This window comes from Xiphophorus couchianus, chromosome 4 (genome assembly GCF_001444195.1).
Source record: "Xiphophorus couchianus chromosome 4, X_couchianus-1.0, whole genome shotgun sequence".
Taxonomy (NCBI): Eukaryota; Metazoa; Chordata; class Actinopteri; order Cyprinodontiformes; family Poeciliidae; genus Xiphophorus; species Xiphophorus couchianus.
The window spans coordinates 14,449,856-14,464,399 of NC_040231.1; the positions used below are offsets into that span (position 1 = coordinate 14,449,856).

A 14,544-nucleotide genomic window follows, 5' to 3' on the forward strand; every position below is an offset into this window, starting at 1 on the left:
GTGATTTTTATCTTTTGCAAGGCACCTCTTAGAAGTGTTTTTCTGCTTCAGGCTCATTGCTCTCTTCATGGAAAGACCCAAAGTGCCTTTGTCAGGAGCCTGACAATGGCGCATGACATTCATCTACTGTAAGAAAAATATTATTATGTCAAAAGAAGAGTGAAAAATACATGCTGGATTGAACATTTATTTAGTTACCAGAGTTGTGACCAAGTTTTTGAGGACTATAGTTAACCCAAAGTTTTTTTTTCTAGTTTGTCCAGTGCGTCACTACTCTCTTTTTAGAATTTCATTTTACCAGTAAAAGTTGACAATAAGTCAACAGTTGACTTATTATTGTGAATTGCGTGAAATATACACTAAAACAGCTTTACAGAGCTTTAAATGCAGAATGATATTTTTTATAAGCTTAGCTTTAGACCTTTTTTTATTAAAATAATAAACACCATTCTCTGCTTAAAATGTTAGGTAAATTAAATTTTATGCTCAATAGCAAATCAGACAGATTCTGTCATATTAAAGAGCCATGCAGTCACTGAAATTATTGATTTTACATTGTGGAAAACACTTTAATAGATGGTTAGCATGCAGTAGGATATTTTATGGTCACTAGAGAATTACACTGAGTGAGGTATTATCAGACCTGTCTACAGTTAAACTCCCACTTATCCCCTATATGCATATGTGTGGTTGGCAGTTTAAATTTGGGTTCTCTGTCTGGGTAGAAGACAGTGGCATAAAGTGCTAGCTGTCATTGTGAGCATCATTTACATAATATTTGAATAATTTTCATTGCCTCCACACTAAGGAAATGAATCAGCATGCTTTGCTGGGAATTCAGATTATCAATGAAAATTGATGCAAAAGAGAGTTGATAACTGTCTGCATTTGCATTTCCAGTCGATTTTCTCATTGTTCAAAGTGAGCAGAGAATACTTTCATTGAGCTACACGTGAGCAGTGGAAAAATTTTTTCTGGGGACATTTTCATTAATCCTTTCTCATTCAATGAGCTGTTTCTGTAGAAGCTATTAGCGTTGTTGTGAACGCTCTTTATTTCAGGAAGTCGCTCAAAATAGAGCTGTCATAGTTTTCTGTGCTTTTGTGGTTGGAGGAAGTGAACACCATAGCTGCTGGCATTCGTCAAGCTGTCAGCCTCAAACTTTGGTGAACAGCCGCTTCTCACGTCATGCGTGGTGCTGTATTTTGATACAACATACATCAATACCTCTGCTGACTTGGTAATAATGTCAGTCAGGGGTCTGTCTGATTTCACTGAAGTTGAATAATGTGCTGCGGAAACAGGCTCATAAAGAAATGATTGAACTGCTCTTGGAATGTTGAACTGCAGTGCTTACCCACTAAGCATGGTCTCACAGGGATGTCTGCTTAAATTTAGTTTGACATAAAATACAGAGTGCTTCATTGGGGGAAGTGGTTGTTTACATTATGGAAACTAGAGTTACAATGTGCAGAAGTAATCGGAGGATAAAGTTTTCCAGGGCATTAGATGCTCGACAGTTCATAGGGCACCCTTTGAGGTCAGCGACTGTTCTGGCTGATTATGATGGCAGGGTTTCCCTCAGAAAACCTGCTAATCTCATTGTAGGGGCACTACCACCAGTGGCCCACCAAGTTTTTGTGTTAAAAAATGTTGAAAGTTGCAAAAAATTTAGAAGCTATTAATTTGGAAATAATAGCATGTGAGGCCAACGGGCAGGTGAAGGGACAGCACAATTGGCGCACACCCCCTCATGCCTAGTTCAATGAGTCAGCTATAAACCTAGTTTAATCAGTCATGACTGTCACTGTTGTTCGTGTATAAAAAGCCCTATTTAGAGTAAAGAAATTACACTTAGCCTGGTGGGGGGAGCGAGTAAAGCCTGGCAGATACAAAACCCAGTTATGTATCATAACTGGGTTTTTCCCAGTGATGATACACTGGGAAAAACCCTGGATAACCAAGACAAACCCTGTTCCTGTCAGCAGAATAACGGCGAAGCCCCTGCTTATAGATACATCTTCTACTGTTATGACTTGATACTGTACGATACAACACAATTCAAATCTTCTGTTTGCATTATCAGCTGCAGACGCCTGTTGCTTCTAAATGCAATGTTTGTAAAGCTGTGATGATATAGATTGATGTCTAACCACTGTTGTGTTTCTTTTGTGGATTTGTTGCATCATTTTGATTTAGTACGTGCATTGATCCAAATGAGTTTACAAGTAAGCACCAAAGAGAATGATGCTCTGAATGAGTTTATGACAATCTCTTTGCACAAATGAATTTAAACATTGTTTGTGTGTGATGATGACGACTAAGCGCTTCAGATACTTCCTGCAGTCAAAAATAAATAACTAAATTCAGACTCCATGCAACAAACTTATTATATATTCATTAGGCATGCATACATTGTATAATATTTGCACTCAGTTGAGATAGAAACTGTCACACTTGTGCTGGCACTGCGAAGTGATTAGAAACATGAAGACTTTATTGTTTTGTGCCATGTGATGTAAAAGTTCGTTGGCCACCAGCTTATCATGCTATTTTAGTTCATATTTTTCTTGAAAACATCATTGTAGTTTTTATGGCTTAGTTTTAAAAATGCATTCAATCAATCAATCAAAAAATATTCCTATTAGAGCATAATTTCTGACCTGCTAAGAGTACTCTTAACATCTTGCTATCTGGGAGCTGACTATGCGTTGAAGAGTTAGAGATGTGTCGGGACTTCTGATCTCTACACTTAAAGAAAAATGTTCCTTGATTTCACAACTTGGTTTGAAGTGGCGCTTGTAATTCCAGTCTCCATTGTAATCATTTAATTGTTTATGTAGTTCCTGGGGCTACAGTCAGTGTTTTTTATCTCCTTGGAGAAAAGGTTTTATAAACTCATAAGCTTGATGTGTTATGGCACAATGTGGATTCTCAGTTCAACTTGTGTGGGTTGCATATTAGTTAAACTAAAAAAAAATAAATAAAACCAGTTAAATATTTCATCATTATCATCACAAATTGATGGATGAAATAGATTATAACTAGATTTTTTTGACCCCATCAGTCAAAATAACTGTATGAAATAGTCTTGTGCAACTTCTGTATATTTTTACAGGTCATACATTTTATCAATAGCATGTGTGGTGGCTTTGACTTGACTGCAGTGTTGGGACAGAAATGCAGCAATGACTCAAAACCAAATACATGTAGCCTACCGCCATTTAACTTGCACTCTGCATCATTGGCAAGAATACGCAAAGCATACTGTGAAGGAGCAGCGTTGCTGAGGCCGAGAGGAGAGGATGACTTAAAATAGTTCATGGGACTCTGGCCAGTTTGCTTTGACTTCTATAGATGGTGAAACACGTCGGCATCCAAAGTCTAAAACAGACAGCCTGAAACACTAGAGACCTCCCACCTACTAACTCAAGGTCAGCCAGCTCATCTGTTTTTAGTCTATTTTTAATGCCACGTTGCATTTAGTTTTGTTTAGTAAAGCTATGTTGTACTTGTTTGGTTTTTTTATTAGACTTTTTTTGTTAGTTGTGTTATTTATTGTGTTATTATTTTGATTTCTGTATTTTTGTAGTTACATTGTTACACTTTGGACAAGTCTATTTTTTGGAGCTTCAGGTGACATAAACAAAATATTAAAAATATGTTAATCTATTTTAGCTGAACTGAATTTTCGGAATGTTATATTCTATTTTCACCATCCCCTTAGAAGTTTAAAAATAAAATTCTCTTGACTAGTGACCAAATTTATTTCTAGTTATAGATAAAACGGTACTATACTACTCATCTTTTATGAACAACAAGATACTTTATGTTTACAGATATGTAAATTAAATAAAAAATAAAGATAAAGAACCAGATACAGGGCAAACATTTTTATCAGTGCTTCCTCAATGTCAGCAGCATTGAGTATTTAGGAGAAACAGAAAATGTTGAAAAGTAAAATCTTACCTATTAATACATTAGATGAATTGTTTATTTTGCTTTTAATGCATTTTGTTCAACCTGTTACTTTTTATTTATTATCTCTGCTAACGTTGGGTTTTTCTGAGCAGATACTTTTATATCGGAGAGATCTCTGGTTAGTGGAAGTGAGTGGAAATGTGTCTCTATTGTCTGTTCACTGACCAGAGTAAGAAAAAAAAAAGCATCGTGTATTTGAGCGCCTGATACGTGGGTCAGTCTATCTAGCCAGATTGATAACCAGCCTAATCGGTCACCTGCTGGGCAATCTGTGCTTCCTTATGTTTTGGGATCTGTGCATGCTACATTCTTTGATTTAGGATATGCTCTTATTCTTAAAAAAATAACCCTTTATAAACAATATCATACAAGGACATCCTACTAGATATAACTGGGTTTATGCAGATGTTTGTGAAAGCTACTTTGCAAACCTCTCTTTGCAAAGTAGCTCTGTGATTAGGTAGCGCTTCAGACAGCCTCACAAACTTGTTTTGTGTGTTGGCTAATGAAGAGTACAGACGCTTTTTTAAAACCTTTTACTGCTCTCTTTTTATATTTTTTGGTCTTAAGCTCTTGCGCACCGTTTAAAACTTGGAAAAGAGGTGAAACAAATCCTAGTATAATGCATTGATTGTGTTCTCCCGTCTGTTGTAAATTTTATTGCACTTTTATTACATTGTGCAGCCAACTTTTGTCCCGTGTCCACGACAAACATCTGCTCTACTTCACCATTCTAGCTAAAAATGTCTCTGCTGGTATTGGGAAAATAGTGAAGTTCTGTGTATATACTTTGATGCCAATGTTGCAGTAAAAACAAAATCTATAAATTAAACATTACATTTCAGTTGTCAGCTATTAATTCCACATGGCGTTTTAGGGTTAGATATTATTCATAACAGAAAAAATGAACAAATATGAGCTCAATGAAAACATAATTATCCTGTCTCTTGCAAGATTATTGATGTTATTCCAGCTGCAAGCTGAGGTCCAGGAACATTAAGTGGTCTTACATTGCTACTTTACAGTAAAAGCTAATCTTTTCAGCATGCCCATTGAAGCTGGTAGTATAACTGCTGGAGAAGATGAAAGCATCATTCAGTGATTAAAATGAACCTCATGCTGTGCATTTCATATTCATTTGAATAAAATGACTTGAGATGGTATATTTTGAGACTGAGGCCATGATGCTTCACTTTCAAGGATGTCAAGGATATCTTAATTGTTATTGTCTTTATTTGCTAGATTTGTAGCTTAACTTTATGGATACACAAAATCTCCATATTAAAATTTCAAAGTTGACTCATTGCAGCAATTTTAATGCCTAAGAAATGTGTTTCAATTTTCAAAGAATGCAAATGATTAAATGTTCTTTGTCTACTCTCTACTTTAGAATGACCTGAATAACAGAATTAGACTCATAAGCTTTCAAGCATTAATTGTATTAAACCTCAAAACAACAGAAACGAGTTTATACCTAACCTGGGGGAAGTAACCTCCATGTTGACACAGAGCTTAGTTTAAATCAGTAAAACGTGTCTAAAGTTTTGTGTCTTTAATCTAAAGTCTGGGCAGATCAGAGTGCAACAGAGTGCATGCGCCTCTTCCTCCCTTTGCAAAGCTGCCTTTGTGTTACACTTAATAATGCAGGATGCCCAGAGAGTGTGTGGAATTACAGTTCCTGGAAGAGACATGCTTTAAGCCTCTGCTCTCTCATTATGAAGCAGCCATGTTGTCGGTCTCTCGTTGTGACTGAGCTTTAAAGCATACTTTTGTCTGAGTCCTGCTGAGTTTCTCGGATTCTCAGTTTCGGTTAAAGACCTGTGTGAGCACGCTGCACACACTGATCAGCTCTGAAGGTGTGGCCAGCCATGTTTGCTGTGCTGTGGGCAGTTTACACACCACCTCTCCCTTCGAGGACAGAACAGGGCGAATTACAGGGCTATTTCTGGACATTGGTATAATGGCCATGAATAAAAAATGATGATGAAGTTAAATTATGCCCACTAACATGTCTCCTAATGCAAACAAAGCCATGCGGAAATTAGTTGTTTCTTTAGTTGGCAAAAAGTAAGTTTGTTTCATGTGGTTAGGTTTTTAAGTAAAGTTTCATGTATATTTTTTTTTCTCAGGTTTTTATTCAGCCTCTTCTACCTCTGGTGATTTAAAGCAACAGGAGATAGATTGGACTTCATCATACATAAATGTATTAATAATAAAGACAGAAAGGCAGACATGTTTGAGTACTTGCTCATACTCAGGATATCAGGATAGAGGAGCTGACTCATTACATTATTTGATATGTCCCTCCAAACCTCAGTCAGTAATTTAGTGCATACAAAAACCATCATGTTTGCATTGTTTTACAAACAAAACATTTCCTTACAATATGTAACTGAGCAGTAGGCAGCGAGATGTGTTTGTGTGGCAGCTGCAGATACTAAAACAACTGAGCACAGATAGAGAGAGAGATGATGTGTTTCCAGGGAGTTTTATTGAGCTACTTTGTTTTTTTGCCAAAGAAGCAAAAGCATGATACCGCTGATTGAGCTTGTTTTGGTTTCACTCTGGGATTGGCGTCATACTTGAGACAATTGATATAAACCGAGTCTGTGTTTACTGCTTGCATTTGGAACATTTGTGTTTCTTGTTATTTAAAATCTCTCTTTATTGTTATTAATGGGTTTTATTAAGTGTTTCTTACATAACACAAGAGACAGTGCGGGAACCTTTATAGGTATGAGGCGAAAGTAACATTGCTGAGAACTAATGTCTGGTTCTTAGTCATTCACTTTCAATGTTGTTAGTCAGCAGATCTGATAGGATTCACCTTTCATTTGTAGATCCTTTGTGATTTTGCCGATCTCAAAAGCATCACAATTGAATTGACTGTAACAAATAGACTGAATAGTTTTTTTTTTTTTTTTATAATTCTTCCTTTAGGTGTTGCTTTGATGAATTGATGAATTTTGCAGTAAAACAATACTCGCCTTCCTTCTGTATTATCTGTCATGACACAACTGTGCGACGCACCTGAGGAAGACGAGATACGTCAGCGTTTGAATTTGTTTCCATCTACAGTATCTGTTCTGTGGTTTTTGCACATGGTGGAAACATCACAAAGCTTCTGCTACTCTGCCGTTCATTGGCTCCTGGGGTTTTACGTCATATTCTTAGAATGAAAAACAGGTTTGATTTGAAAGGAGGGAGACAAAGCCTTCCTTGGGTTGATCTGGATGGAACCATGCAACTATGGCAACCTCCACTTATTTCTTCAGGCTATACTACAAAGATGTGCTGTTTTCTAGTTTATTTTTGCTTCATTTTAGTTTCACTGTTGCACTAATTTGATGGATGCAGCTGTGAGGAGTGAGGACCACAGAATACAAGGAAAGTAGGATTAAGTCAGGATTCATACGCTGGAAAACTGTATGCATTCATCCACCGTCAGACAAGACTTTCAGTGAGGAAGTTGCTTAAAGTGCAACAGAATCAATGACTGTTAGGGGCTGATTACAAAACATCTGTCACTCCAGTGTCTCACTAAAAGACTCAGTGGCTCTCATTAAATACTATGGAAGATATTTTTCCAAAATAAATATCCACTCTGCCAAAGCAGGATAATGGTCATAAAGTGAGCGGGAGTCGGATTAAGAAACAGCCGTAAAGAGCTCTTGTCCAGTGGTGTGTGATAAGGGAAGTTTAGTGTATAAGCAAAGCAGCTGACTTTTTTTTTTCCAACAAATATAGCACGTTTATTATGTAATGACATGGAAAATATGCCAAGCTGTTTTGATTTAATAAAACTTTCATTCTATGAAATTAAAAATAACAAAATTGTCCTGAAAAAATAATATATATTTAAAACATGCTTGTGAGATTGAAATAGCCAGCATAACTTCCTGAGTGCTTTTCTAAAGCAGTGTTGGCTAAACCCGCCAACTGTTGCTTGCAATTGTCTTTGCTGAGTGATAAAATGATCTAAAACCCAATTTAGCAAGCCTCAGACTTGCTGTTGCTGTACACGCCCCGCATGCTTTAAGCCCCATATGGCTCGAAGGATGTCATGGAGGAGGCATTTCCTGGGTCACTTTAAATATGTCCAACATGAAAGTGCAGGACTCTCTTGGTTGGTATGCTGAGCTTTGTGGAACAGCAAACACAGGATGTAACAGAAGATCCTGCGTCACTCTTTAGATCATTTATATCCTCTGGATTGTTTCATGCTGGTAAACAGTTTCACATTTATTTGCTGAACAGAAGTGAAACAGATCTCCATTCCTCAAGTTTCCCCGTTTGCTTTTCTATTACTGTCACCTATGCAAGTTGAGAAAGGAATACTGAACTTGAAATAAATGTCAGTTCTTTGCTTTTTTATGTAATTATGATTTAACAGACAAAATAATATTCTGATTATACTTATCAGTCTTGGTTGACTTTTGTTAAATGAACAATGAGACGTTGCATCTTTTTTACACACATCTTACTGGTTCTTAGAGCCTCCTTTCATAATCCCAGTGAAGTAATAAAATGATTAGCTATGAAGTCACAATGAGGCGCCTCATAGGAAAAAAAGGACTTACTTTGTTTCCAGACAGGAAGGTCTGTCAAAGTTTTGGTCCCACTGTGACTGACCTGCTTACCCACTGCCACAGCAGGCTGCAACTTGGCTCTGTCACACACACAACACCGGCTTATGCATCGGTTAGCTCTATTACACATCTACGACAATCCCATCGAAGCGAACGTCATCAGGAATCACACAGCTTTATCAAACAGGTGTTAACTGCACAAATACAAAAAGCCTAATGTGTGCTTATAGAATTTATTTCAAAATGAAGGACTTTTCTTTTATTTTGTATTCTATTTTAATACTGTAACTTCTGTTTTTGTGTAGACTTTTACAAAGATTTTTCATAATGCCGTCCCGCTGCACACCCTTTCTGTGTGTAAAAATGTTTTTTAAATAACACGTTTTAAACATGTCGGTATTTTGTGATTAAAATGTCTAAGTTTTTTCTATTGCACTTTGCTTTGGACTCACAGGTGTGTGTATTATCTGTCCCACAGGGCTCCAGAGATCATTTTGGGATTGCCGTTTTGTGAAGCCATAGACATGTGGTCCCTTGGTTGTGTGATTGCTGAGCTTTTTCTGGGCTGGCCTCTTTACCCCGGGGCCTTGGAGTACGACCAGGTAAACAACCTTCTTCTCACCTCTCACGTTTTTTTGGCCGCTATATTTGTCAAGATTTTGTCATCCCCGCACAGAGCTTATGTTGTTATATGACTCATTCAGGATTTTCTCCTTTTTTTGCACCCATCTTTCATGACTCAGTCTCTTTTTTTGGGTCCTGTTTTCTTCTGGGCTTTAATGTTTTTAAGTGGACTTTCCTTCCTTTGAAGCTACACCCATATCTACAGCCTCTCCGTCTCCTATTTCCACCTTGAAACTGGAGAGGCTGATTGCGTCCATCATCTCTCCTCTCTTACTTTTTCTTCTTTTCTATTCACCTACAAAGGATGGAGTTCATTGTATTTGTTTCTGGGTTTACTTACAAAGAAGCTTTCCTATTAGCCAGTTTTCCCCTGTTTAAGTTCTCTCCATTTTATGCCAGTAAACATGCTTTTTTTTTCCAAAAAGCATGTTTTCATTGAAATGTAAATGAAGTTCAGTGCAATGTCAATCAACTTAAATCATAAATAAATGTCAAAGTGTAACATTTACTTATGACATTTATTACAGTATTTAAACTTTTAAAATAGTGACATTTTATGGAAAGTATTGTAAAACAAACATGGTGATAGCTTATTAAACCAATGAAGATACACTGCTCATGTAACTTACAGTGAGAAAAATGCAGAAGGTGTAAACATGTTTCTTGGTGACATACTTACCTGAAGGATTGGTGTTTGCTACAGTGAGCAGAACAGCACATTCTAGTGAATGATGGTATGTATGCTGGGAGCTGTTTTAATGCCTCCCCCTCTCAGCGGACCCCTGATCTTATCTTCCTTGGACTAGACAGATCGGGCTTATGTTGAGCGGCTTTCCCCACCCCCTCCCACTGCAGAGCCGTGTATACTCACAACCTGCCAACAGAGTCTCAGTTAGATCCTCTTTTGTCCCTTGCAGCATCCTATATTACAACGCTGCACTCACAGCGATGTATTTTTGTGCTCTGGCATCATTTTTCACCCTCCACAGAACTGCGACAGAAGAGATAACTCAACATCTCCGAAAGGAGATTTGACTTGAGCACAGTGGCACCAAAGTCTAAAGATGATTAATCTGTTTTCATAAGAACAAGTCGGTCTGTCGGCAAAGCTGCTTTTGAAATATCTCGGGGGGACCTTCTAAATTTAATATGGGACTGTCTGGAGTTGATAAGATGAGGACAGAGCAAAAAAATTCTACAAAAAATATATTGGAATAGATTGCCACTGTAGGAGACAATGACTTTGAAAACTAGTAGAAGTTAGAGAAAGGCGTGTGTAAATTTATTGGCTAGAGATCAAAACCCACCAAATGTAAATCAGTGACAGAAATGGAAAGTTGGAGTGGGCTTCCTTGTTATTCTTTGTTGAAATGTTCTGAGTAACCTGTGCTATGCGACACCTGTCCCACATGTCTACCTCTGCCAAGTCCTGACTGCTGTCGTAAAGCAGAGTGCAGCAAGAGGTTATGGAAATGTCCACAGTGGTCAATCGAAGCCATCAAAGAGCAAAATTATTTGTGCATTGTAAAGTTCTCAGTGGCACAAATGATCTTTGAAATAAACTGTAAAAAAATATTTGCTCCCTAATATGTTGCTTCTGTTTGCTTTTTTTTAAAGCTACTTCTCATCATCGCACACATTTACTGTTAAACAAAGACAAACCGGGTAAATCTAAGCCGCTGTGAGTCTCTGTGAAAAAGTAATTGCTCCCCCTGAATCTAATAACCAATTGGGTCACCCTTGGCAGCAACAATGGCCATCAAGCATTTCTGATAGCTGGCAATAGTCTTTTACATCACTTGGAAGGAATTTTGGACCACTTTTCTTGACAAAGTTGTTTTATTTCAGCCATATTTGGTCAGAAACTGATGGCTGGACTCTTCTTTATGGTTCCATCAATGAAGTCCAGGCCTTGAAGAAGCAAATCAGTCCCAGACCATCCCACTGCCATCATGTTCGGCTCTTGCTTTAGATCTGTTTTATAAAATGCAGTGTTAGTTTTACAGCAGATGGGATCCGTCCAGACACTCGTAAACGTTCCACTTCATCTCGTTAGTCCACGGAATATTTTCTCACCTTGGGCATCATCAAAGTGGAGCCTTTATACTCCTTTTGGTCAGCAGATGTCTTTTCATCTGGAAACTCTTGGATGAGATGTTGATTTTCTCCATTTGTGTATTGTGACTTTGTAACCCTTTTCAGTCTGACAGGTGTCTGTGGTTTTTGCGTCTCATCTATGTTTTTTTTATTTGTATAGCTCAGCTGCTTCATAAAACCTTTTAGCCTTACTTGTGTTTTCAGGCAGTTTCTTTCAGGGTGATTTTTGTTTTTTGTTTTGTTCCACCTGGCAGTATTCTGGTCTTGATTTGAAATTTGTGGTTTGTATTTACCCAGGAATTTTTTTTATCTAGCATTACCTTTTGTTGATGTTCTAACTAAACAGGAGCAGGATAAATACTTTTTTCACATCACTTTGTGCCTTTAAGTACAATAGATGAGTTTAAAAGAAGCAACGTTGGAATGATAACTAATTTAAACTTATTTTAATTTGCCAAGCAGCTGCCTGCTGGTCATCCCGGGGTCACCGGATGATTTGGCTGCAGCTCGTGAAGTTTCTGCAGCCCGTCTTCCCCCTTTCTTCTTACCTTTCATTTTGGGGTCTTGTTCCATCCCACGCAGCATATTATATTTATAACTTTGGCTCTTCCTCTTCTCTCGGTCCTCCTCTTCTTACCTCATTGCCTGGTCTCACTATCTTATACTTTACAAGGATACAAGGCTTCTCATGACATGACAAACTGCGATTCTGTAAGCAGTTATAGATCATCGTTCTGCCTTGTAGCTTAAAAAGAAAAAAACTGCAAGTGATGCAGCTGTTTCTTTTGTCTTTGTCACTACTCAGCTTGTAAAAAAAAATAAAGAAGTTAAGTGAGGTTAGAAGTGTAAAGGCCGCCGAGGGAATTATCCTAATTGGAAGGTGGCACAGTTGTCTCTTGACGTCACATGTGACACATTGACATCAGGCACGTAAAAGACAGATTGTGTGATTGTAATACTTTTATTATGTGGAATGGCTTTGGCCTGCATATATTAGGCATGTAGTGCTATCTGTACAGTCTGAGCTCACTGTCTGTTTAGCAGCAGGTCCAGCCCAACAGATAGTTGTTTTGTGAAGTCGAAGCTTCGCGCCACATCTCACTGAACTGTGAGCTTTCTGAGCAAATAAGCCTTCGAGGAAAAGTTAGGGTTTTTCTGTAGCAAGAATTTCCACCCACAAGGATTCATATCCTTTTGTTGCTGTTGTGCAGCTACTATGTTCCATAGAAAATACTTTCTGTTTCTGTTTTCTCTTGGGTTTTTTTTTTAAACAGATGTAAATATTTGACGCAGAAAATGAAAGGAAGAATTATGCTGTGTGTTCAAATCCACCACTGCTGAGGAAAAATATAAATATAGGGGAATTTGCAAAAAAAGAAAAGAGAGCGCACAATGTTTATACGCATTGAAAGTTTTGAGGATTTCCACTTTCCCATTTATTTTCCCATTTACTAACATCCATTTACTAGATGTTTTTTTTAGGTTGTCACAAAGCAGAAGAATTTCCTGGTGCAGAATGATGAAAATATTTTGGAAGGTAAAGTGGTGGTAAGGTGGTAAAATCCCAAAGGAACTTAAACTCAACCCAGAATATCTCTGCCTGAAGCATTCAATAAAACAGAATAGAATAGAAATCCCCTTTATTGTCCCACAGTGGGGAAAGTCAGCAGCAAAGTGACAGGATGTTGAGACATGCAGGTTCACAGAAGGATGAAAGTATTAAAATAAATGAAAACAGAACAACAAATTGTACAGTAAGGACCATATTACAACAACAATAATAATAATTTTCCCATTAGCTGGTTAGACTACTCATTATCTTGGGTCTACATTTGTTTTGAACCGAAGCAGAACGACATTAACAGTGTTTTATTATTAATCATAGGTCTCGTTGAAATGAGTCATCGACATTATCGCAGAGTCAGACCTTCTCATCCAACATCAGTGTGTGTCCTCACTAATGCTCTCCTGGAAGAATGATCAGATTTTCTCATGAACAGAGTCTAAAACTTGTAGACAGTTTTTCCAGAAGTGTTGAAATTGTTGCAGATCAGCCTCATATTAAAGCTGTATTGGAGCCTTGAGATGTCAGTAAGGTTCTTGATGTGTTCCCAAAACTTTTAGCTATATAGTGGGTTTGTGACAAGCCAACCTGAGCAAACGGTCCCACCCACACTAAAACAAATTGCAGTTTTTGCACCAGCATTGTGAAAACACACATTGAATGGTGCCTAGCAAACATTTTCAATGAAGATGCTTTTATTAAATTGAAAAACAAAAAAGGTATGTGTACAATGGATGACAGAGCAAAAGAGTTGAAATGAATGGAACATCATTTCTATTTGTCTTCTAAACATTCTGTTAGGTAGATCTGTAAGGATCAAATGTGTGACTATGTGGCTGTTAGGACTTTTTCCATACCCCTCATCCTTCTCTAGGTGGGTCTCTGTGTTTATAAGCTGTGCCGAATCTCTAATGATTGTTGTTCTCTACACTTGGGTGTGATTGACGTCAGCCAGGATTCTTGCCACTCTCATTTAAAAAATCTGCGTGTGACATTCTTGTACCACAGCATCTGACTGCTATCCGCTGTTGCCGTGGAAAGCACTCGAACTGTGGGAGCCTTGATATCAGAGTTTATCTGGCATTTTTCAGGCATTATCTGCACAAACTGCAATATACTGGTGTTCTTTTGCATGACAGGTTCAGACTTTTCACAGGAAAAGGGCATCTTAAATGGTTCTGCAAACTTCCATCCAGAGTAATTTAATGGAGGTTTTGGAGAATGGTCCCTGCTTGTAAGTTTGTAAAGTGCATCTGTTATAAAATGCTTTGATAAAGCGACATTATCAAACTTTAAACCAGACAATTTAATAGTTCTTTTATTGCTAAATGTTTGAGGATTGCTCATCTTTCTTTGATTCTCTCTGTTTTTTGTCCTGTAGATTCGCTACATCTCGCAGACACAAGGTTTGCCAGGCGAACAGTTACTGAATACAGGGACAAAGACAGCACGGTTCTTTTGCAAAGAGCCGGACTCGCCTTATGCAGCATGGAGACTGAAGGTGGGAACTGACAAAACATAGAACAGCATAACTCTCTACCTAAAGCAACAGATTGTGGTCCTATTTTGCTTACTGCTAAAGATGAATGTCATAGATCAAACCTTAACTGCTTTTAAAATTGTACTCTACTTTGCTTGCAAATCCAGTAGAACAGGATATTATGGCGTCAAGATACATAAGAGTTTTTA

General features: G+C 37.7%; 1 protein-coding gene across 2 annotated transcripts in view; it reads left to right on the forward strand.

The window, feature by feature from the left end:
• hipk3b (homeodomain interacting protein kinase 3b) overlaps positions 1-14,544 on the forward strand; it is a 41,502-nt gene that overhangs the window by 11,648 nt on the left and 15,310 nt on the right. For both annotated transcript variants that reach the window (XM_028013979.1, XM_028013978.1), the window contains exons 3-4: positions 9,049-9,172; positions 14,237-14,356. In XM_028013979.1, coding sequence (XP_027869780.1) covers positions 9,049-9,172; positions 14,237-14,356 — 244 coding nt within the window. The remainder of the gene's footprint in view (positions 1-9,048; positions 9,173-14,236; positions 14,357-14,544) is intronic.